We start from the raw sequence: 22,506 nt of genomic DNA, 5'->3' as shown, positions 1-22,506 counted from the left end.
AGAAGGTAGCTAATAAACATGCAGCAAAAGCTCAGATGATGAGTTATTATAATGTCCAAGAAAGTAGGACATCAAAGAAAATCAACAACAGAAAGCAAGAGAGAAAACTATAAAAAAACATGGAGATCGATCCAGGAAATTTAATATCTGACCAATAGAAATATCTAGAAAGAATAGAGAAAACAGGGTAGCACAGGGGTCTTATAAAGAAACAAGGTAATAATGTTTCCAAGTTGAAAGTAACACTAAATGCCTAACAAAAAGAGAAAGTGAAAGAAATTTATCATTTCAAAATACCAGGAATAAAGACAAGATTCTAAAACACTCATCTTGATTTAGGTAGAAAGATTACAAAGAATCACAAACAAGAATGGCACTGGACTGACTCCAATGACAATCCTGAAACTAAAAAAAAAAAAAAAAAATTGAATATTACTTTGTAAATTCTGTAGAAAGTGGCTTTTAACGAAGAAATCGAAGCCTATCCCAAAGAACAATCAGGTGTAAGGGTGAGGAGGAAATAAAAACATTTTCAGACAGACAAGGTGCTCAAAGCTCACCTCCCACATATTTTCTTTCCCTTCCTACTTCCCACAAAGAGCATATAAAGAATGCATTCCACTAGGAGAAGGGAATATAAAGAAAAGGACATCTTTGTGTCTAAGAATCAGGGGACACCACACTATGAAGGGGTCAGGTGAATTCCAGGAAAAAGCAAAAGGACATTCCACCCCACAACGGCTGTTGGGAAGCAAGAGACCATTCCCAAGAGAAAAAGACAACAGAGGACTCAGAAGGAGCAGCAACAAAACTGAGCCCTTGGAGCTACATGGTCTGTCTGGAGAGACTGGCAATAAATTAATGAGAAGAGATCCAAGGGGAAAAAAAGTGTCTTTTATTACCTAAAAAAAAAAAAAAAAAAAGAGGAAAAACAAAGTATCAAAAAATATTGAAAGGCATGAATGCCTCTATCATAAATACTCATGTATTCTAAAAATAGTAAACAGCTACATCAGGAGGATGTGCAGAGATAATGTATAAGGATGATGTTAAAAGGATTAAACCTTCACAAGTCAAAAACCAGTGGTTGATGTTTAAAAATTGAGAATTTCCACTAATAGCCATCCAACATTAGAATTAATTTAGAAGAGGTAAACAGAAAATCAAAACCAATAGCTGGGAAATAAAACAGGTATGGGGGGATGGGGGCAGGAGGCTTCTACTTTTCTTACATACTCATAAGACTAATATTTCATAAACTGCAGTCATTATTTTATAAAATCTAAGTTTGTTTTTTTAAAAAAAGACTTTTCATACAGTAAACCTATGTTAGCCTATTATTTCTTGGCTAATCATAGGATTCTGAATATTTGAAGAAAAGCATTTAGTCTGATAGCAAAAGAGGTTCTATATTTATACAAATTTAGTAAAGGGCTAATTTTGGTTTCAAAAAACTAGCTCTCAAAACTCTTTAATCTGAAGTTTAAATAAATCATGCATAAAACCACATTTTGTCAGCTCCTTGCTGACAAAAGGAAAATTAGATAATCAGCATATAGTCTAAAATATCAAAAGCACTTATCATGTACTATTATTTACATTAAACTTAACAAAAGCCTCTCCTCTACTTTTTCAAAATCAACCATGTATGCAAATAAACTAAATTAGGGGTTGCCAAACTGGCCTGGGGTAGCCCAAATCCAGCCTGATGCTGTTTTTCTAATACTTACCAGCCAAGAAGAGTTTTACACTTATGGGGAGAAGGTATCTTCATATATATATATATATATATATAAATAAAATGAAATTTATCAAATGGCCTTCAAATTCAGGTATTTAAAAAAAAAAAAAGATTTTATTAGAACACAGGCTTGCTCATCAATGCTTACACCCATGGCTGCTTTCTGGTGATAACCAAGTTGAACAGTCATAATAGAGACTGTGTGTCTGCAAAACCTATGATATTTACAGTCTGAATCCTTCCAGAGAAAAGCTTCTTGACCCGTAGGCTAAATGACTATAATTCTGAATTTCATTTGACTATTGCTTCAAATTATTAAGCCAAATTCATATATAAATGTGTGAATATGCTAAGTTCATGAATCAAGGGCTGCTTGAGTAAGGAGCCTTAGAGCCAGGTCTACGGGACTCTTGAAAAGTCCAGTGGAATTTAAAATTTTGCTTAGCATTTGAGGTAAGTGGGAACAGAATCAAATCTAGGGTCTCCTGACAGTGAGATGGTTGCTCTAAGAGATAAGCATCTGGGGCCAAAGGTTTAACCCTAGCATACCTTTGTTCCTCCGCCACCTTTCGACTATCTGTTATTATTTCATTTTGTTAAAATTCAATAAAACATGCTCTTCAATCTTCAAACATGTCCTCCAAATGTTTAAGAGATCTACTGATATTCACTTAAAACTGTGCCAATCCAGCAGGAGAGCATAATGGTTAAGGACAGAGTTTCTGGTGTCAGACTCCAACTGTCGCTCTGGTCTTGCAATTCTCTGTCTCTAAACTTCACTCTTCTTACCTCTAAAAATGACCACAGTACCTACTACACTTCAGGTGAGCATGGTTAGACTGAATGAAGGAAGTCAAGAAATTAATGTACTATCACAGAATTAAGAGCTCAAGAAATGTTAGCTACACTTTGTTTCATGTTCAAATAGTTCATAAACATTCATTTTCCTTGAAGAGACAGTATTTCCAAACTTCAGTGTACCTAAGAGTACCCTAGGATACTTATTCTTTAATCTGGAGGGATGGAACCTGTATTTTCAAGCTCCCTATGATTTGGATACAGGTGGTCCATGGAATAGAAACAGTGTTCCACAGAATAGAAACAGTGTTCCTAGATGATGAAACACATAGGGGAAGTTGAGAGACAAACTAAAAACCTTACAATCACAACTTTAAGTGGTTGACTATATCAAAATCATAAGGAGCCAAGTAATACTCATTCCTTAAGCTGTTTTTTCCCTTTACAGTTGTCATTGTTCTTTTACTTAAACCTCTTCTGGGCTCCACAAGGTAACTAATGTTATACACAAAGATTTTTTCCTAGTTTACGAAGGTTAGGACTTCCAGTTACACATCCAACTAAACACTGAAGTAATTCAGTAAGTTCCATACTCAGACCCCAACAGAATCCCAGTTTTCTATCTTAAAATTCAGCCATAAAACTATGTAATGAAGACTGACCCAGTTCACTTATTGGCATATTTGCAAAGAGAAAGAAAAAAACTGAAGGGAAAAAAATGTGTTCGTATGTTACAATACAAACTAAAACAAGCTAAAAATAGCACAAAACTAGAGCCTATAGTGAGAAACCCTGATGTGTGATCCTGGTGAAGGGAACTGCATGCAATACCTGCACCATAGGGTGAGGTTTTTTTTCAACTCAAGTGTCTATTCCAAAACCAGCAACAAAAGCAGAGCTCAGAATGGCAAGAGTTGGAGAATGCAAATGCACATGTTCACAATACCTTGCTCCAGTCTAAAGCACAGGGAACGTCTGGCTGCTTCCATCTCAGGAGTCGGGTTATCTAGGACGTGTCTACACCACTGCAAAGGATTCAGGGATTTCTCTGATGAGGTGAATGTCTTTGAAGAGCCAACGTATAACCTTAAAAAAAGAAATCTACATTATAGGTATGATACAGGTATACAGAGAGTGCCTCTCTTCTGGGGAAGACAACAGGTATTCAACAGTTTCTATAGGAACACAACTCACATTTGAATACTTCCAATACCAAAACTCATTTTTAACAGGCAAATATCCCCAAACAGAAATGATTCTCTCCAAAGCCTGGTGAGTACTATTTCAAAAATAGGTCTAGCAATTTTCCCCTTAACTGTGTTTCACAGAGTAGGAGATCAGGGTTTTGGGTACTGAACAGGCATCATGAGGATCTTACAGTATCATTTTACACATTTAGAAATGAACGTTGTCTAATTCTCCTGAAGCAGAATTGTATGTGAACCTGGGCTAATGGATGTAAACATGACATGGGCCACAAGGCCAACTCTGGTTATGTTTTTAAAAAAAAAAAAAAAAATAAGTCCAAACACAAGTCAGTTAATTCTCTGAACTCTAAATATTTCTGTCATCTCAAATCTACACTAAACTTGATATGTACTACTTCATTAAAACCAAAGAAATACCTTTAAAAGTTTGGGGCAAAATTCACTGTCACCATCTACACCATTGCATAGTAACAGGTAGTATTATTTTTAATACTACCCAGAAGTACTACAAGTTACAGTAAAGGTTTTCTCTCATTGACATAACTATGCTAAGGTAAACTTATATTTTTAGTGATAGGTTAAATAAAAAAGTTTAAATAACCAGCAGTTATTCAAAAAAAAGAGGAGAAAGTTACTTCCCTGCAATTGCTGGCTCTAGTAATTGACCTTGCTAAACTTAAGTTTATCCTAATTATCTCATAAAAGTAATACTCCTCAAAGTAACTACAATTCTAATGAGCACTTATTCTTGAAATTATGTACTTTAATACTTTACTTTTACTACTCTGTACAGAACTCCTACCTTTTAGAGTAATTCATAAATTACATAAATTACTCTGTAAAGGCCAGCTCATATGCCCAGCTTTGTGGACGCAATCCTAATAAACATGGCTGAGTCTCTATAAACTTCACTTACAGATAAACTTCCCATCATTTTCACATTCTACATTTTTAAAATTTTCTCCATTATTTTGAAATGCAAAAATCTATATTTCCAGCCATACAAAACAGGCAACAGACTTGATTTCCTTCAAGGTCATAGTTTGCTAATACGTGAAGATTCCAAAATATATCTCTTTTAATCTATTAAAGGGTAATTGCAATGTATTATTTTCCTTATAGTGTGGTCTACAGTCCTACCTCCATTAAGAGTACACAAATTATTCCTGCGCTCCACCACAGTCCTACTACAACATAGGTAGGTTATAACTCCTGCTACCCTTCCTCACTAATGGACTCCCAACTTGTCCAGTACTGGGTACCTCACCTTAGTTCGAACAAAAGTCAGTGCAGGCTAGTTGTTCTCAATCTACTTTGATACTTCAAACACAAATCACTGGGCTATACCCTGCCCCCTGGTTTCTGATTCAGTAAACCTGGAGTAGAGTTAAAGAATCTGAATATCTAATAAGCAGGCTAAGCCAATCACAGTAATTCACTGTTGCCCTTTGCCTAGTGACTTGCCCAGTCCTGGATACTATCCCAGCTAAGAAAACCTGAGGGGAAATCATTTGATATGCTTGTGGGCAAAATTTTCCTTATTAAATCTACAAAAGGTTTTTGGTAGATTCCTCCGGATTTTTTTAACATGGTTAAGCCATCCGTGAATAAAGCCAGGTTTGCTTTTCTTTCCAATCTCAATGTTTTATCTGTTGTCTGACTGCACTGGATAGAATCTCAGTGCCGAGTAGAAGAAAGCAGATATCCTTACTTTGTTCTACTATTGGGCACACTATCTAATATGCTGATTTTTTTTTTTAAATGGGGCCTTTAATCTGACTAAGGACATCTTCTTCTGTTCTACAATTCATTGGGAATTGTTATTTAAAAAAACTTTTTTTCTTGGCTAAGTACTGAGATTATAATGATTTTTCCATTTTAGTTAATATGGTAAATTATGCTGATGCTTGAAATGTTAAACCAGACATACCAAATTTAAGAGCGAGAGTCTAAATATCGTTCAAGTGTCTCTTCCCCTTAAATCGATCTATATAATTAAATCCTAATGAAAATCTAAGCAGGATTTAATTTTTTTTTTTAATGTAGAAGCTGAACGTAAAATTTACACGAAAGGCAAAAAATCCTAGGATGGTCAAACTGTTTAAAAACAAAGTTGGAAAGTTGTCAGTAATTGAGCCTTATGACCAAACTACGTAAGTACAGATTAGTACGACAAAGATAAAGAGATCAATGGGGAAAGAATAAAATTCAGAGATAGACATAAATAAAAAACTGAATTTTAACACAGTACAAAGAGAATTCAATGAAGAAAGGACAGCATTTTGAACAAATGGTGCTGGAACAGAATGAATAATGGATGGTCATATACAAAAAAAAAAAAAAAAAAAGTTTAAAGGAAACTCTGATCCATACTTCACGCAACATCCAAAATTAACTCAAAATAGATGAGTCAAAATGTAAAATTTGAAACTGTAAAACACTTTTGTTAGAAACCACAGATGGGCAAACCATGTATGATGGGCTTTGCCAACCAATATTTTTTAGATACAATTCTAACACTGAAAGCATGATCCATAAAAGAAAAAAAAATTATCAATTGACTTGTAAAAAAATGAAAACTTTGCTTTCTGAAACACACAAAGAGAATGAAAGACAAATCAAACTGGGAAGAAAAAAACTGCAAATCATGTGTCTGATGAAGAACATGTATGTAGCATATGTAAGAAAATCTGCAAATTCAATAATCAATTTTATCAAGGCAAAAGATTTGACTATGTTTCACCAAAGAAGATCTGTTGGTAGTAAACAGGATATGAAAAGATGCTAATCATTTGAGAAATGCAAACTAAAACCATAATAAGATATTACTACACACCTATTAGAATGGTTAAAATTAAAAAGACTGGCCATAGTAAGTTCTGAGGAACACATGGTACAATTGAAATTTCTACTGCTGGTGAAAATGCAAAATGGTATATCCACTTTGGAAAAGAGTTTGGCAGCATGTTAAAAAGTTAACACACATTCACTCTCTGTTCCAGCCACTCATTATTTATTTACTCAAGAGAAATTTAGACTTATACATAAATATGCACAATAGTTTTATTCCTAACAACCAAAAATTGAAACGACCCAATACCCACCAAAAGATGGGGTGGATTGGGGCTGGAGTTGTGGCTCAGAGGTAGAGAGCTTGCCTACCATGCGTGAGGCACTGGGTTCAATCCTCAGCACATAAAAATAAAATAAAGACATTGCATCCACCTATAACTAAAAAATATGTTTAAAAAAGATGGGTGGATAAACAAACCATGTTTCTATCCAGGCAATATAATAGCTCCCACACACAAAAAAGAAAAAAACTACTGACTCATGGAATAAAACTTCTAAAACCAGACTAAAACAAACCCATGAAGAATACATGCTGTATTATTTCACCAATATAAAAATGATAGAAAACACAAACTAGTCTTAAAATTAAATAGCATTAGGAAGGAAGGAATACAAAGAGCCACAGTCAATTTAAGTGTTGAAGTATGTTCACTATCTTGATCACTGTGAAGGTTTCATGGGTATATTCATATTACTATTAAGTTGTACATTTTAAATATGTGCAGTTGATATACCAAGTATACTTCAGTAAAGCATTTAAAAAATGGTCACAAGGACTGGGAACTGATTCCCATCCCTCAGTATTCTTAAGATGAGAGACTCAGAGCTACCATCTACCGTATGTTCAAAGAAAGAGAAGCAGCAGCCACAGTCCTAACAGAAATGAGCCACTAATCAATCAACTGTGGTACTTCCTTATCTCTAGACTTAATCAATTTTGCTCCCTATTACCCACACAATGCATGTCTCTGAGCCTCTGCTTATTCTCAAGTTTCACTCTGCTACCACCTGAAGCTACTGTCTGAGGCACCACTGCCCATGATCTCCAGCATTTCCTGTCAATATGTTCTGTTGCTAGGAAATCTTCTACCAACCATCTTGCCTCTGTGTTTCAAATATTCCAACATTTTCTTCTAGTTACCCTCTCAATTACTGATAAACTGTACCAGTCAATGAGCTCCACCCACCTGGATCTTTAGATCAACTTCAATACCTTCTTTGGTTATGAATAGACAACCAATGATACCTAATATATGGAATACTCCTATCACATAAATTGCTTAGATTAAAAAATAACAAGAAAAAGAACACAGGAGGAAAAAAACACACAAGGGACAAATGAAAATACCAACACAACTATAACTGATATCATCTAAGAGAAAATATTGCATTCATACACACATATAAATATTTAAAAATAAACAGATTGTTCATTCTTAGAAAATGAAACTAATGTAGCAGAAGCAAAAGTGTCAATAAATGAGTTTGGAATATCAAGTTGAAGAAGGGAGAAAATTCCCAGAATTAAAGGCAGGTCATGGGATTCCAGAACAAAAGCACCTACAAATGTCCAGTATAAAAAACAGAAAGACCCATACCAAGGTATATCACGATGTTAGAATACTAGGGATAAACAAAGCTGAAGAAAAAGTTACAAAGTTATTCATATTACAGTGACTTCAATAGCCAGAACATAATAAAAATTACTGCCAAAAAATGCCTTCAAAAGTAAAATGAATGGCTTAGATTTTCATACCCAATCCAACTACAAAATTTATGCAAGGGCAGACATTTTCAAATATGCAGAATCTCAAAATATGCTTGTCATGTGTGTCCGCTTTCTCAGAAAGCTATTCAGATTCCAATAGCTTTCATATTTCACTTATTTTAGGTAAAGATAAAGGATTTAAATAGGGAACTCAACATATGCGAGAAACTGAAGAAATTCCCATGACAACAGCACTAGGCACCCAGCCTAGTGAGCAAACACTAAAGACGGAAGAAACATGACTAAGAGTTTCAGAAGGGACACCACTACAAAATAAATTTCTGAAAGCACATTTAAGAGATTAACAAACGTGTAGGACTTTACTGATGAATTTTATGGTTCCACTGGAATGTTTGAGAAAATAATTTGTGACAAAGAATTTTCAAAAGTAAAGGGGAGAGAGAGGAAACAAAAGAATACGAGAAAATAAATGCAGCATATGTTTAACAGGACTCAACTAGTAACAGGTATTATTGTAATCCAGACATTCATTCTATGATTAAAAGAAAATCTATAAAAGCCATTATGAGGAGGGGGAAAGGTTAGGGCAGTTAGAGGGGAAGGAAAGAAAGCTGTAGTCTTCATTTTCCATTAATTTCTACAGATGTGTAAGTTTTAAAGATAAAGACTTCTGTTCATTTCTAAACAAATAGCAAAAAAATAGGATGAAGTGATACCTGTATGAAAGACTTGGAAGTAGGCAGGAACATGGACTGCTGCCTTCTGAAACAAACCTTGCTAAAAGGTGTTTGACCTTACATACCATGTCATGTATCATTTTGATAAAACTGAAGAAGCATTACACAAATGTATGGCATGAAGCCAGAAGTGATCACCAACAGTCAAGTCTCCAAATAATATGTCCAGGAAAGCCTACTATTTCTATGACAAGACTAAGAACAGGATTTAAATAAATTTTTTAAAAATGTAGAAAGTTAGAGATCCTGTAGCTACCAACTCCTTGAGTAGAATATATCTCCAAGATTAGAGAAGCAATGTAAAACCTAGGTAAAGATAAAAGATTTAAATAGGGAATGTAGCAGAAGCAAAAGTGTTCATAAGATGAGAGACTTAGAGCTGCCATCTGTATCTCCTGTATCTTTCCTAAACAATTCTAACCTTCTAAAAGATCACAAAAATCACATTACTTGTTGTCTTTACCAACAATAACATTTATAAGATCCTATTTTGCCATTACTAGTGCACAGACCTCCTAGAGACTTACAAACTACTCTTGCAACATCAGTTTCCTTAACGGTATTGATGGTGAGTTGAAATCCAGCAATATTTGAAAACTTCAGAACTCTTCACATATTAGAAAACTATCACTTGAAATACTAGTGTAATTTTCTTTAACTTTTCTTCAGTAACTTCCAAAGCACATGCCTAGAAAGTGTCAAAAGTTTATCCTGTTCAAAGAATCCCCTTCTTTTACATACATTTCACATTCTGGACCCCCAACTTGATATATGTGGTGACACTGGGAGATCAAAACTAATGTAAACCTACTTTAATGATGCTGAATGTTTCAAATCAAGCATTACAACTGTCATTAAAAACAAAACAAAACAGAAACCTCAGTTATCCCCCCACTCCCAAAATATGTTTGGCTCTAAAGTTATCCTTCTGCAAATAATATAAAACCAATAGTACAGGAAGCAAAATATGTATTTGTAGACCTAACACTAAAAGGTGATTTGTGATAATTTTCAACAAACAGTTTTAGGAGCCTTCAATCACCCCAACTTTCATTTTAAGGAAAGCTGAAATATCAGCACTGAGGAGCACAACCAGTCTTGTTCACATAAACACATTCTGATTCCCTAGCTCCTAATGGGATCAAACTAGGCAGACACTACAAAAACCTAACACAACTAGCTATTTAAGAGACACATGATGTCCAAATTTTAGTTGCTGAATTGTTCTACAGAAAATTTTCCCTCCACCCGTCTCATCCCATGGGAAGGATCTAAACTTCTATTTCAGTGTCTCATTACAGGGTTTCAAAGTTACTCACTTAAAATACACATATTCATATTTCCGTCAAGTCCATTTGCTCCTAACATTGTGCATTTTCAATTAGAATTGTCAGAAAGTGAAGCACCCTCTGGTCTTTTCACTAAAAATCAATTATGCAAAAAACAGTTTAGGTGGGCTAATTTAGCTGTGCCATATGTATAGTACAAGGTGTTTAACAGCTTTGATGAAGAACTGGCAATGATTTCAGCCAGCTGTTTGGGGTCTTAATGTTACACATGGAAGATGAATATCTCATTCATCAAATTTCCATTAATTTGTATATATCACTATTTTCTCTAGTATAATTAACAACTTTTCTCCTGTCCCTTCCAGTTGGGCAAAATTCCTGCCACATCCCCTTCACAGAAGTCTCAATATTCTGCTAATTGTCACTCCACTAAAGTCTACTTACAAGGCAGTATTTTATATTGGCTAGCATATTTTCATCTTGGCATTTTCTCATAGAGAAAAATGTCTTCTTGACTGAGGTATAAAAGGCTTGACCTCTACTAGGGCACTACACTTTCTTCAGAGAGCTGGCTTTTTTTGTTTTATTTTGTTTTGTTTTGTTTTTAACTAATTTCTCCAAATCCACTGTGCTTTTCAACAGTGTAAATGGGTATGTTTTTAACTTTTACCATAACACAACTCAGGACATGTGTAAAACTGAAACATGTTTAATCAACACAAGTTGAGTGATGCAATGAATTATAACTTTTTATTCCACTCCACTTCATTTTTTTTAAAATGCTGGTAAATACACCCAATTGACCTAATGACCCACTAGTAGGTCACAACTTAGTTTGGGGGACAGGGGTGGATATCAGTGGTCTAAACACTTGTCAATCTGGGTCCATACTCTGATTTTCAGTCTGAACTCTTTCAGTAACCAGCTGGAAGAGCTCATGTAAATCACATAACCTTGCAGCTTCTGTCCCTCAACATTGAAATAAGGGAGCTGCAACAGGCCATAGTAAGGTCTACCATATAGTTGACGGCTCACATTGCCACCTCCTAACAATCTGATTTCCTTTGCTTGTATCCAAATATTTCTCATCCTGTGACACTGAGGCAGACACACAGATCTTTAACATATCTTTCATAAAGATTAAAAAATCCATCCAGTCAAACCAGGTCCCATGTATGCATCAAGATTTTAGTCCTTTTAAAAAGGCTTCTTATTTGCTTCTGACTCTCAGAATTTCCCTTTATACATTCTAGCCAACCATCATCTAAAGAGAAGAACTCTTAAATTAGTAGTACAATAACTGAGAAATCAGTACAGGAAGACATAAACTTTTACTACAGAGTCATAGCAAGTGGACTTAGGAATTAAAGTTCTGGAACTCTTGTCTACTTTTCTGTGACATTTAACTCAAGCAGCACTGTGCTAAGATAAGCAGGTTGTATTAAAGCAAAAGTAAACATTTCAAACTCAATTGAGATAAATATTTAAATATGAAAATTTTGTTAAAAAGCTTTTCAAAAGGAAGTAGAACATGCATTTCTCCTTAAACGTGTGTGTGTGTGTGTGTGTGTGTGTGTGTGTGTACAGTACTAAGAATTAAACCCAGGAGTACTCTACAACTGAGCTATATCCCCAGCCCTTTATATTTTAAGATAAGGTCTTAATAAGTTGCCACAGTAGCCTTCAACTTGCAATCCTCCTGCCTCAGCCTCTCAAGTCCATCCAAGTCACTGGGATTATGAGCATGTAGCATCCACCTTTAAACATTTTTTGGAAGATAACTACTTAAAGGTTAAGAAAAAAAAATGTTAAGAGAAATAATTGGTTCCATTACTCACAATATTCTATGTACACATAATTCTAAAGCCAAATTTTGTCCAAGTAGTCAATGAAAGTATATTGTAAGGCTTTACTAGAAAAGACATACTTATTCAATGACAATACATTTGTAAACCCTTTCCTAAAGACATTTTAGCAGTAAGTACTATTCTAAACAAATTATCAAATACCAATGTTTAACTTCATTAAATGATTTCATAAAAAGGCATGAATACTAGATGATACAGCTAATAGTAACTTGTTCCATAATACTATTACTTTAGCAATGATGTAATTGTTATGAGTTGGAGCTACTTTTACAAAAATGTACAGATGTTAAATAAAAGATAAGTGTAAAAAATCTGGTATGCATATATTTGTATACTGATTTGGATAATTATCTTTTTACCATGAAGGATCTACAGAGTGTTAACAGGATTAATTCTGAGGCATGATAGTAGACTGGAGAAAAGAAAATGAACTTTTACTTGTGACTTGATACCCACTTCCAGTTTAAAATAGATTTCAAGTAACAGGGTGCTATATATCCTCTCTGATTGTTTCTTAATATGCAGAGGATTTTTTTTAATTGCCATCTGCAAACATATCAGGGAATCCAACTGAAAAGCACTCTATTGTGAGACCACAGAATAAACTGAAATATGTACAAATTTATAATAATAAAAGAACTTTACAGTGCTCTGCAAGAATTAACAGCGGCTTAAACCTTAAAAATTAAACCCCATTGATTACTTTTTCGTCAATACACCAAAATGTTGCAATGCAAAAATCACTTAATGTTTAAAATACTGTGATGAAACAAATTTTTTAAGCCCATCCCAATACCTTAATTATCCCATTCTTTTTCTACCTGTGATCTATTCCTGTTCGTTTTGAGGAAGATAATCTACAAATAGTGTATCATGACTATAGAAACATTTGTAAAGCATCAAAGAATTTATTCACCTACATACTTGAAATTCATAGAACCTACTTTAATTTATATTTGTCTCAAACCATCTGAAGAATGAATGTTAACACCACTTGTTTTTTAAAAAGTTACTTCAATGCTATCTGAACAAAAAATAAAAGCCTAGATATAATATTCTAAACTAAATATGGTTTAAGTTACTAATCAAATACTCTTGCTAAATGTAAGTTTGGAAACATGATAATATTTTTAAAGCATGTGATTATTCTCCTATATCACCACCAAAAATACAAACAAGCTTCTTTCACTGTCTATGTATACCATCATCAAAAAAGGCCAAGTAGGGACTAAATTATTCAAATAATTTAAAAGTGGGATAAGGGATTACAGTCATTATTGAAAACCTAAGAACCATCAAGAGACCATTTTCTAGTGCCATAATCAGACAATTAGTATAAATAAAGTCTGGGCATTGTAGCAACAAAAATAAAGTGCAGAGTCTAAAAATGGCTTAAAAGTTCCAAGAAGTGTTGTTTAATTTTTACAACTTAAGCTATCTGCAGAGCTGCCAAAAAGTATTAAGGAGAATGATGAACATGCTGATTACAGCTCTAGATGTTTTAATCCTTGAATCAAACCCATTAGCTAATGTATTTTACAGTGCTTTGTCACATGAAAGTGTAAATGAAAAGGAACACTGGTTCCCAAGAGAAAAATCATAAGGTTCTCTATCTCCAGTTTTCTTTTTGTACAATTATGCAACAGGAACACAAAGTAAGGAAAATCCAGTTTGGAGAAATATGAATGGTGTCAGATAAAAGGACCACAATTCTTCTTCATGACACTGCTACACAGAGGAGATCTCTATTAACTTCCTGGCATGAACCCAAGCTCCACCTTATCCCACTGTATGTCTAGTGGCCAAGGAAAGCATACAGACCAAGAAAAAGATATGAAGTGATTGAATGACTCAATTTGTGAACCAGCATCAGGAAAAACACCTAATAATGGAATTTGATAACTTCCTCCTCCAAAAATTACTAGGTCACGGAAAGTTAACACACTAATCAAATTTCAATTGAATAAATGTTGCCTGTCTCAAGTTTTCCATAACCAACTATAAAAGTTTCCAAAAATAAGAAAAGGAAGTTTCTCTAATAGCAATTTTCTTTTATCTACATTTTAACTCTTAAAGTTCCTTGGTTCCTAGGTGTCTTCAACCTGTTCACTCTGTTCCCCAAAAAGCCTTCATTGTTGACACCATTCCTGATGGAAAAGCCAGTGACATCAGCAGATTTAAAAAGCAAGTCAGTCTAAGAAAAAAAAATCATCATCAATGAAAATGCAGAGAAAGAGGGCACAGTCTGCACAACTTAACTGCAAGAAGGAATCTCTAGGAAGAGATCCATCACTAGGCGGCTTCGGCTGCCATGAGGGACAGTAAGCAAATCCTGTCCAGCATTCTTTTGGAAGGAAATAAGAGTAACAGTCGCAGACACAAGCCAACCCCTACCCACTCCCACCTGTCTAGCAGCCATCCCCCACTATACACACACTAGAATGGAGTGGCAAGATGACAGAGATTTTGCCGTTAACCCTAACGAGGAGCTTGGGACTCAATAATCAGCAAAAAGCAGAACACAGGCAGATGGAGGAGACCAGTTCATCCCCCGATGGACCAATCTGAGATATCAGAAAACAGGTTTCTGCCTTCGTGAAAAGCTTCATAGCCCAGCTTGACACCTGCTAGGTCACTCGGCCCGCGGACTGCAGGGGAAGGAGGTGTTATTGGTATCCGCCAGGTTCCCCCCCCCTCCTCCCATGCCCCCTTCCGCTCAGTTTCCGGGACCTCTGAGGCCCGGGTCTTGGGGAATAGAGCCGAGGTGGTCAGTACCAGGTGTAGTCGTCCTCGTCCCGCCAAGCTGCTATGCTCTCCAGGTCTAGCGGCTCCACCTCGTCCAGCAGTGTGGGGGGCGGCGAGGGCGGCACGGTGGCTTCCCCCGGTGGTGTCCCCGCGCCCCCTGGCTCTGAGCTGCCGCCACCCGGGCCAAAGAAGCCCGCCGCCGGCTTGAAGTAGACGAAGGGCGCCTCCGAAGGCTGTGCCAGGCTGCAGAGCAGGGAGGGCGCAGGGCTGGGTAGGCAGTAGGTTCCCGGGAACGCAGGGCTGGAGCCGCCGCCAGTGCTGGCGCCCCCGGCGCCTAGCGCCAGCCCAAGCCCTAGACCCCCCGGGGCAGTGGTGGAGGTCGCAGCGGCCGGGGGGCTCCGTGGACCCAACGGGCTGCAGGCCCCGGCTGGGGGCGGCGCGGAGGGCGGCGGCGGCGGTAGCAGCAGCAGGTGCGGGGCGGCGGCCGCAGTGGCCGCCCGGCTACGCAGCTGCTCGTTCTGCTTCTCCAGTTTGCGCACCAGCTCCTGCAGCTTCTTCACCTCCAGCTCCGCGTTCACCACCGGCCCCGAGCCTGCTCCGGAGCCGCCCCCCGCCGAGGCGCATTTCACCTGCTCCGCCATCATCGTGGGCCCGGAGGGCGCCGCGGCCGCTGCGGGTGCGTGCCGCCGCGCCGACTCCGGAGGCTGCGAGGAGACTAGGGTTCCTGTGCCGCTGCCCCAGTCCGGGGAGCCGAGCACGCTGGGACTGAGAACCACCCGGCAGTTCGCATCAGCACCAGGGCCCTGACTCGGGCCGAGGCTGCCGCCGCCGCCGCCGAGCTATTCTGCACATGCTCAGTGCGTCCTTCCAGTCCCTTGGGCGCCGTGGCGGCTCCGGGTTTTAGCCGCGGCCCCGAGGCGGGGCGCGGGCGCCGGGGGGCGGGACCGGGGGTGGAGGAGCGGTCTGGGGCTGAGGCCCACGGGAGGTGGGCGGGACCTGCAGCGCTGACCCGAGCCCAAGGCCACTACTCCCACCCAAGCCACTTACTCCCAGGTGCCTGATTGGACTTGACCTGAACTTTCCCGCCACCGGCACTTCCTCCCTGCAGCCGAAAGCGCACTATGCAGATCGCAGACCCAGGGGTGGGGAGCTAAAAAGCCGAAGCAGGTGCATACCTTAGAAAAATGCTGGGCTTCTGGTTTGCTCTCTTCCGAAAGCACTGTTAGGCTTAATAACAATATTTATTAGTCACGAACTGGTGAAACCTGTAGAAAATCGAAAGACTGGGGAACATTGTCCCAGAACCAAAAACTAGACCCGTAGATGTAGCCTTTGGTGATGAAGAAACAAAATGGTGAGAAAAAAGAGGCTGAAGAGAAAAAGGAAGAAATCCCTGTCACTAAGAGAATGATGAGCTGCTAAATACTAAAATCACGAGAGCTTATTCTTAAATAGTCAAATTTTAACTATTCCCACCAATATTTGTCACCATAAAAAGATAGTTGGTTTTTCATATTCTATCCATACATTTATTAGACAAAATATCTTTGAGCACTTCCTTTGAACCAGACATCGTTCTTAGAACTGGTCATACAAGCAGTGAACATAAAAGGCTGAAGTTAATTGTTACCGGGAGAAATGAGCAACATTGTTTAACACTCCATCTGTTAAATAACGTACAAGCTATAAAAGTCATACTTGCTGCGTCAAAAACAAAATCTCAGAACTTCATACTTTGTAATCTCACCTGCAAGCCTTCTCTTAACCTTTCAGAAATCATAGGGAAATCTCTTTTTATTTTTTCCAACAAAAGGCATTTGAATCAAGTTTAATTCAGTTAACGTTTACTTAGCATTTTAAGTGACACAGAGAAAAGACTGATATTCTATTATGAGAAAAGTTCACATTGCTGATTCTCATCCTCAGATGATATACAACTATCTGGTGGATGTCCTTGCTCAGGGACTGAACATACCAATCTTTGTTACAATGTACTGAATCCGCCTTGAACTGTTAACACATTGTATCTATTGGCTTTAGATTTGGCTCCCTGACTTCCTGCTCAGAAACATTTGTGTCTGTCTTCTTAGATGTCAACTTACACCTCTAGCTTCTTTGTCAGTGCAGGGTGGCTGTTCTGCATTTAACTTGGTTGGTGAGAGCTTTAATAAATTAGATTAACTTATGTGGTAACTACCGCGGATCTTCCCTACCTGGGGTCCTAGCTTGCTAGTCTACCACCCAACCACCTGTATCTCCCATCACCTTTCCAAGTTTCCTTCTATCTTTTGGATATATTGGTTATTTCTAAAACCTGGAGAAGCGGAATGATACTACTGAAAGTCCTAAGTAAAAAATCTATTGAAGGTTTTTTCCGCATGCTCAGTGGCAGATGTGGGTAGCAGTATCCCTGCAACACAAAGAAAGAGAGACGACAGACACAATGAGAACAAAGAGCTGTTGGGTTCCACATTAGTGAAAGAAATTGGGAATAGGCACATAGTGAGGACAACAAGAATTAAGATGTAAAGAAAAGCAGTCATTTTTACTGCAAAATTTATGCACTCTAATGAAGGAAAGAAACAGCCCTCTCCTCCCCCATTTACCCAGTATGGTCTATAGAACACATCCAAGCAACCAGAAGTCAAGCTTTGGAACTGCGTTTTCTAATTAACAATTATCATGAATGTTTTCCTTATTTTAAAAGAAAGCACTCATTGAAATTTAAACATAGAAAAGAGGGGAAATATTCTGTTTTACATTTCTATTCTGCATTATTCTTCTGAAAAGACAAACTTGCCCTATTCCTGCTTTGAAAGTGTGAAATAATTCATGTTCGCAGAAATTTTAAATCATTATTTTCCATCAGAGCCCTCTTCCCCCACACCTGAAAAGGTGTGTATATACACATACCAAAGACACTTAAAATGCACCCTGTTTTCAAGCCGGTATCTCCAGGATGCAGTCTCTCCAACACATAATTTAAAAGGTTGATGGTGTTACGGTTTTAATTAAGCAGCCTTGATTTTTTTATTTTGATGCAAATTTTAAGCTGTGTAATTTGAAAGAATTGCATGCATATTTGCTCAATTTAAATATTTTTATTTTTATTTTAAATGAAGTAATAAGGTGATTTCAGAGATTTATAAAGAAGATATTAAAATGAATACATATGTCTCTTTAGAAACTTTATGCTTTAAGGATACAGATGAAACACCATCAAGGCATGGGAAACACCCATATGCAATCTATAAAAAACCAGGGAAAGAAATGCATATTGTTCAAGTAGTCCCTATTCATTACACTTTAGAATTACACTAAGTTCACTGTAGGTAATTTTAAGAAATAAAATAAACTTAATTTGTATTTTTACATCTATCTCTTAATAGTATCTACACATTTTAGTTATCAATTTTATCATTGATCTAGCAACAGAAAGGCAAAAGTAACATAGTTTCTTCTTAAACATATAGATATACTTCTCCCAGGAAATCTGAGAACAGTTCCTAGTTTTATGGATGAGCTGGATTAGTTGCCCAAGTTTAGTCATGAAAATGATAGCAGCTCTCAGCAGTTTCTAATGGCTCCACCATATTCTTCCTTACCCTTTGCCTTGAGTAAAATTTCTCTGAAATAATCCCCACATATTTTAAATGTAGATTTTAAATCAGTGCAGCTGACAGTCACTACGATGAGCACCACATTAATTCAAGATCATAGAGCCAATTACCCCAAGGAATGAGAAATCATCAATGTGTAAATCTAAGATCAAGGATCCCCAACTGTGTTTTTAAGTTAATTCAGACCACAGTGTTTGATTGACTCTTACATCTCTTAGTAGAGATTCCTGTTTATCCATACAGTGTAGAGTTGAATCCTCTCAATCCTGAGGTCCATGTGGTCCCACAGTGCCCCACATGGTGTCTAGCACATAGCGAAGGAACACTGCAATATTTTTAAAATTAATTTATTTATTTTAATTAGGTTTATCTGACTGCAGAATACATTTTGATTCATTGTACACAACTGCAGCATAACTTTACATTTCTATGTAAACATTTCTATGGTTGTACATGATGCAGAGTCACACAATATGTGCAGTCATACATGTACTTAGGGTAATGATGTCCATCTCATGCCACCATCTTTCCTGTCCTCATGCACCCTACCCACCTTCCCTCCCCTCTGCCCATTCCCAAGTTCCTCCATTCTTCCCTTGCCCCACTCCTCCCGTTATGGATCAGCATCCACTTATCAGAGAGAACATTTGGCATTTGGTTTTTTGGGATTGGCTTACGTTTCTTAGCTTGATATTCTCAAACTTCATCCATTTACCATCAAATGCAATCATTTTATTCTCTTTTAATGCTGAGTAATATTCCATTGTGTATATGTACCACAGTTTCTTTATCCATTCATGTATTGAAGGGCATCTAAGTTTGTTCCACGGTTTAGCTATTGTGAATTGAGCTTCTATGAACATTGATGTGGCTGCATTACTATAGTATGCTGATTTTAAGTCCTTTGGGTATAGACCAAGGAGTGGGATAGCTGGGTCAAATGGTGATCCCATTACAAGTTTCCTAAGGAAGCTCCATATTGCTTTCCAGATTGGTTGTAAGTATGAATGGTTGCAAGTATGAATGAAATATCTTTAAAAGAAAAGAGGAATAAATATATATATCCCCAAGGTGTAGTTGAAATTTAGACAAGAACCTAATTAGTTATTTCCATAAATTTCAGTAAGCATGCGGTAGCAATATGGAAATATTTGAAGGCTTTTTGCAGATCTCATGATAATCGACTATTTCATATCTAATCCAAAAAAACTAGAAAAATATTTGCTATATCTGATGTGTTGCATTTTAATGTAAGGGGATAATGTAGAGAGAATACATGAAGCCAGAACTCACAGGACCAATTCCTGTGTTGGTTGTACCATTTTAACCTCACCCAACACTGTTCCTTGTATTCAAGCTTCATAGAGTATAATTTTCAGGTAATTATACCCTATCAAGTTTCATACAGTAGTAGTTATAATAGCAATAATAATAATAATAATTCTGTTTTTTGGCAAGCTATACTCATAAGAGCCCTTTTAAATAAATACTTATTACATGTCTATTATGTTCAAGTCAGACTGCTATATGACTTTTAAAAAGTAAGACAGTGTCTCCACCAAGACCTTATCTAATTAGAGAAAGAAGCATGTAAACTAACTATAACACAAGACTTAGCGTGATAAGAATCATGACAGATAAAAAATAAAATCATGACAAATCAGCAACATAAGGAGTAACATAGAAGGAGCAATTTTGGCTAAATATTTGGAGAGGCCTTCATGTTGAAATTAACATTTCTTTGGATCTCCTCATCCATCTGTGAGGCATTAGGGTAAGTATTGTGATATTCATTCATCAATCGTGATATGGGATGTATCAAAACAACAGTAGAAATAGGATAAACCACCCAGCTTTAATTCTTAATATTATTACCTCTGAGTTAGTTTTCTTTCTTTTTTATTAATAACTCATCTACTGTTGCCATCATAAAGAAACTTTCTACAGTTTTTCTTAAGAGTATTGATACCTACTAAGTTCCAGGAATTACTGTAAGTGCTTTACCCATAACAACATATTTCATCATTAAATAACCCTTTGAGGTAGTTATTATTCCTATTTTATAAACGAGGAAACTGAGGCATAGAGAGGACAATCTGCCTTAATTACCCACCAGTAAGTGATAGAGTTAGGATTCAAAGCTAGGCAGTCCCACCTGAGAGTCCAACCTCCAAAGCTGTACTATCTCTTTTCAGGACTCAGGCAGCACCTAACAGAGTACCGTTTTGTTTTGTTTTGGTTTGATTTTGGCTTATAAATAAAAACCATTGATAAATACAACTGCAGCACCCCAGAATGCCTTCAATAAAGTATAATTCATTAACAAGAAAATATTACTGGAACTTTAAAGGTCACCAGGCACAGACCAGAAAATAGTAAGCTTCCAAGATCAACAAAGTCGCCAGTGCTGGTACAACATTTTTGACAGTACAATGCCTCTTCATTCAATGCTTATTTCCCAGCCAATGACAAAAAACAGCACAATTATCACTGGGCTATTTTGCATTTTTGGCCATTTGGATTCTTCAAATGCCAATGCCACTCTTAAAAACACTGAAAAGAAATAATGCCACAGTCTGTGTCAGACCTGAACAGATCCAATTTTGGTTTGGAAAGTGCTTTAATTTTTTAAATCATAAAATAAATAAATAAATAAATTCAGAAACTTTTTACAAAATCAAAGTTTAAAAAAAAAAGAAAAACTAAAACAAATAGACTTTCTGGACAAGTTTTGCTTGTTTTGAAAGCGAGTACCTAACACTGCTGAAGTCTTGAAGAGTAAGATCATATTTAAAACTCCTTTAATGTTTTTTTTTAACTTTAGAAGAGAAAAAATAAATCTGATAGAATTTGAGATTTGCTAGGAAAAAAAAAAAACTTGTCATTTAGACTACCATCACACTGGATGCCTAGAGCTTTTGAAGTATATGTATTTAGAACAATTTATTTTCTTGCCTTCTTCAAAATGTTTCTCTCACCATAAAATGTAATGTGATAGATCTAGCTTTCTTTAATTCAGAAAAGTTAGTTTTCTTTGGTAATTTACAGAGCTTTTATGAAACTTCCTTGCAAAGCATCACAAATACACAGAAGTGATAAAAACCAAAGCCCAGAAATCTTTTGAAAGTCTATGTGACAGGGTAATATGGTACGGAAACAGGTCTTCCTGATACAGTGGATCTTTTAGGTCCCTTCACAGCCCAGGTACAGCTGCAAGGGAGTGACTCTAGAGTCTTAGTAAAAGCAATACCCAGAGGACAGCATGCCAGTCTCTGCCACATCATCACATTCTAGAAGTTGTAAGTCACTCTCAAGTTTCCAAAAGTTTGTTCAACACAAACCTTTCAATGATTGTGTGTGGTCTGTACACATAATTAATTTTCAGAAAAGAATAATAATTATGTCATAATGAAGCCATATTTAAAGTTAGGTAGTCAGTGTAGTTAGGTAAATCGGGTCTAATATCGAGTGAAATCTAAAATGAAGGCCATGAGAATGAATTCCCGGAAAAGTTGAGCAACTCTTGAAATGTTAATGAAGTCCAGGAAACAGCGCCCAACAGATTTGAAGATAGCCCGTCCCAAAGAAATGTTAATGAACAGCAAACTTGAAGATGCTACCTCAAGAGTCCTTCCTGCCCAGATTACTTCTTTGACCCACCTGTGTCCCACCCCTCGGGCCTTCCTACCTACATTCCATCACCGAAAACTATAAAAAGGAGAAACAACCGCCCTTCCACGGATTCCATCTCTTGGGTCCCCTTCTTCCTCCGGGAGAAGTCTTTTCTGCTGTCCTTTAATAAACTTCTAATTTCTACTCTGACCTTGCCTCGGCGTGCTTCTTTGGTGTTATTCTTCAACATTGGGGAAGCAAGGACTCGTCACTGGCCAACAGCGGTAACAATTTCTCCCTAAGAAT

The 22,506-nt window shown here is 37.1% G+C and overlaps 1 protein-coding gene across 2 annotated transcripts in view; it reads right to left on the bottom strand.

Annotated features, from left to right (window-relative positions):
• The window catches only part of Slain1 (SLAIN motif family member 1), a 58,960-nt gene extending 43,119 nt beyond the window's left edge, over positions 1–15,841 (bottom strand). The window contains exons 1-2 of one of the 2 annotated variants that reach the window (XM_046447149.2): positions 14,999–15,841; positions 3,486–3,625 (exon numbers count right to left, since the gene is read on the bottom strand). In XM_046447149.2, the coding sequence (XP_046303105.1) occupies positions 3,486–3,625; positions 14,999–15,612 (754 nt within the window). In that variant the 5' untranslated portion in view covers positions 15,613–15,841. The remainder of the gene's footprint in view (positions 1–3,485; positions 3,626–14,998) is intronic. The other variant, XM_046447157.2, reaches the window with a different exon arrangement.
• Positions 15,842–22,506: the final 6,665 nt, after the last annotated feature.

This window comes from Marmota monax, unplaced genomic scaffold (genome assembly GCF_021218885.2).
Source record: "Marmota monax isolate L192 unplaced genomic scaffold, Marmota_monax_Labrador192_F-V1.1 WCK01_AAM20220418_F8-fsc00043, whole genome shotgun sequence".
Classification (NCBI taxonomy): Eukaryota; Metazoa; Chordata; class Mammalia; order Rodentia; family Sciuridae; genus Marmota; species Marmota monax.
Note: the sequence above shows the minus strand (reverse complement) of the source record. Positions and strands in the feature narration are given on the sequence as shown.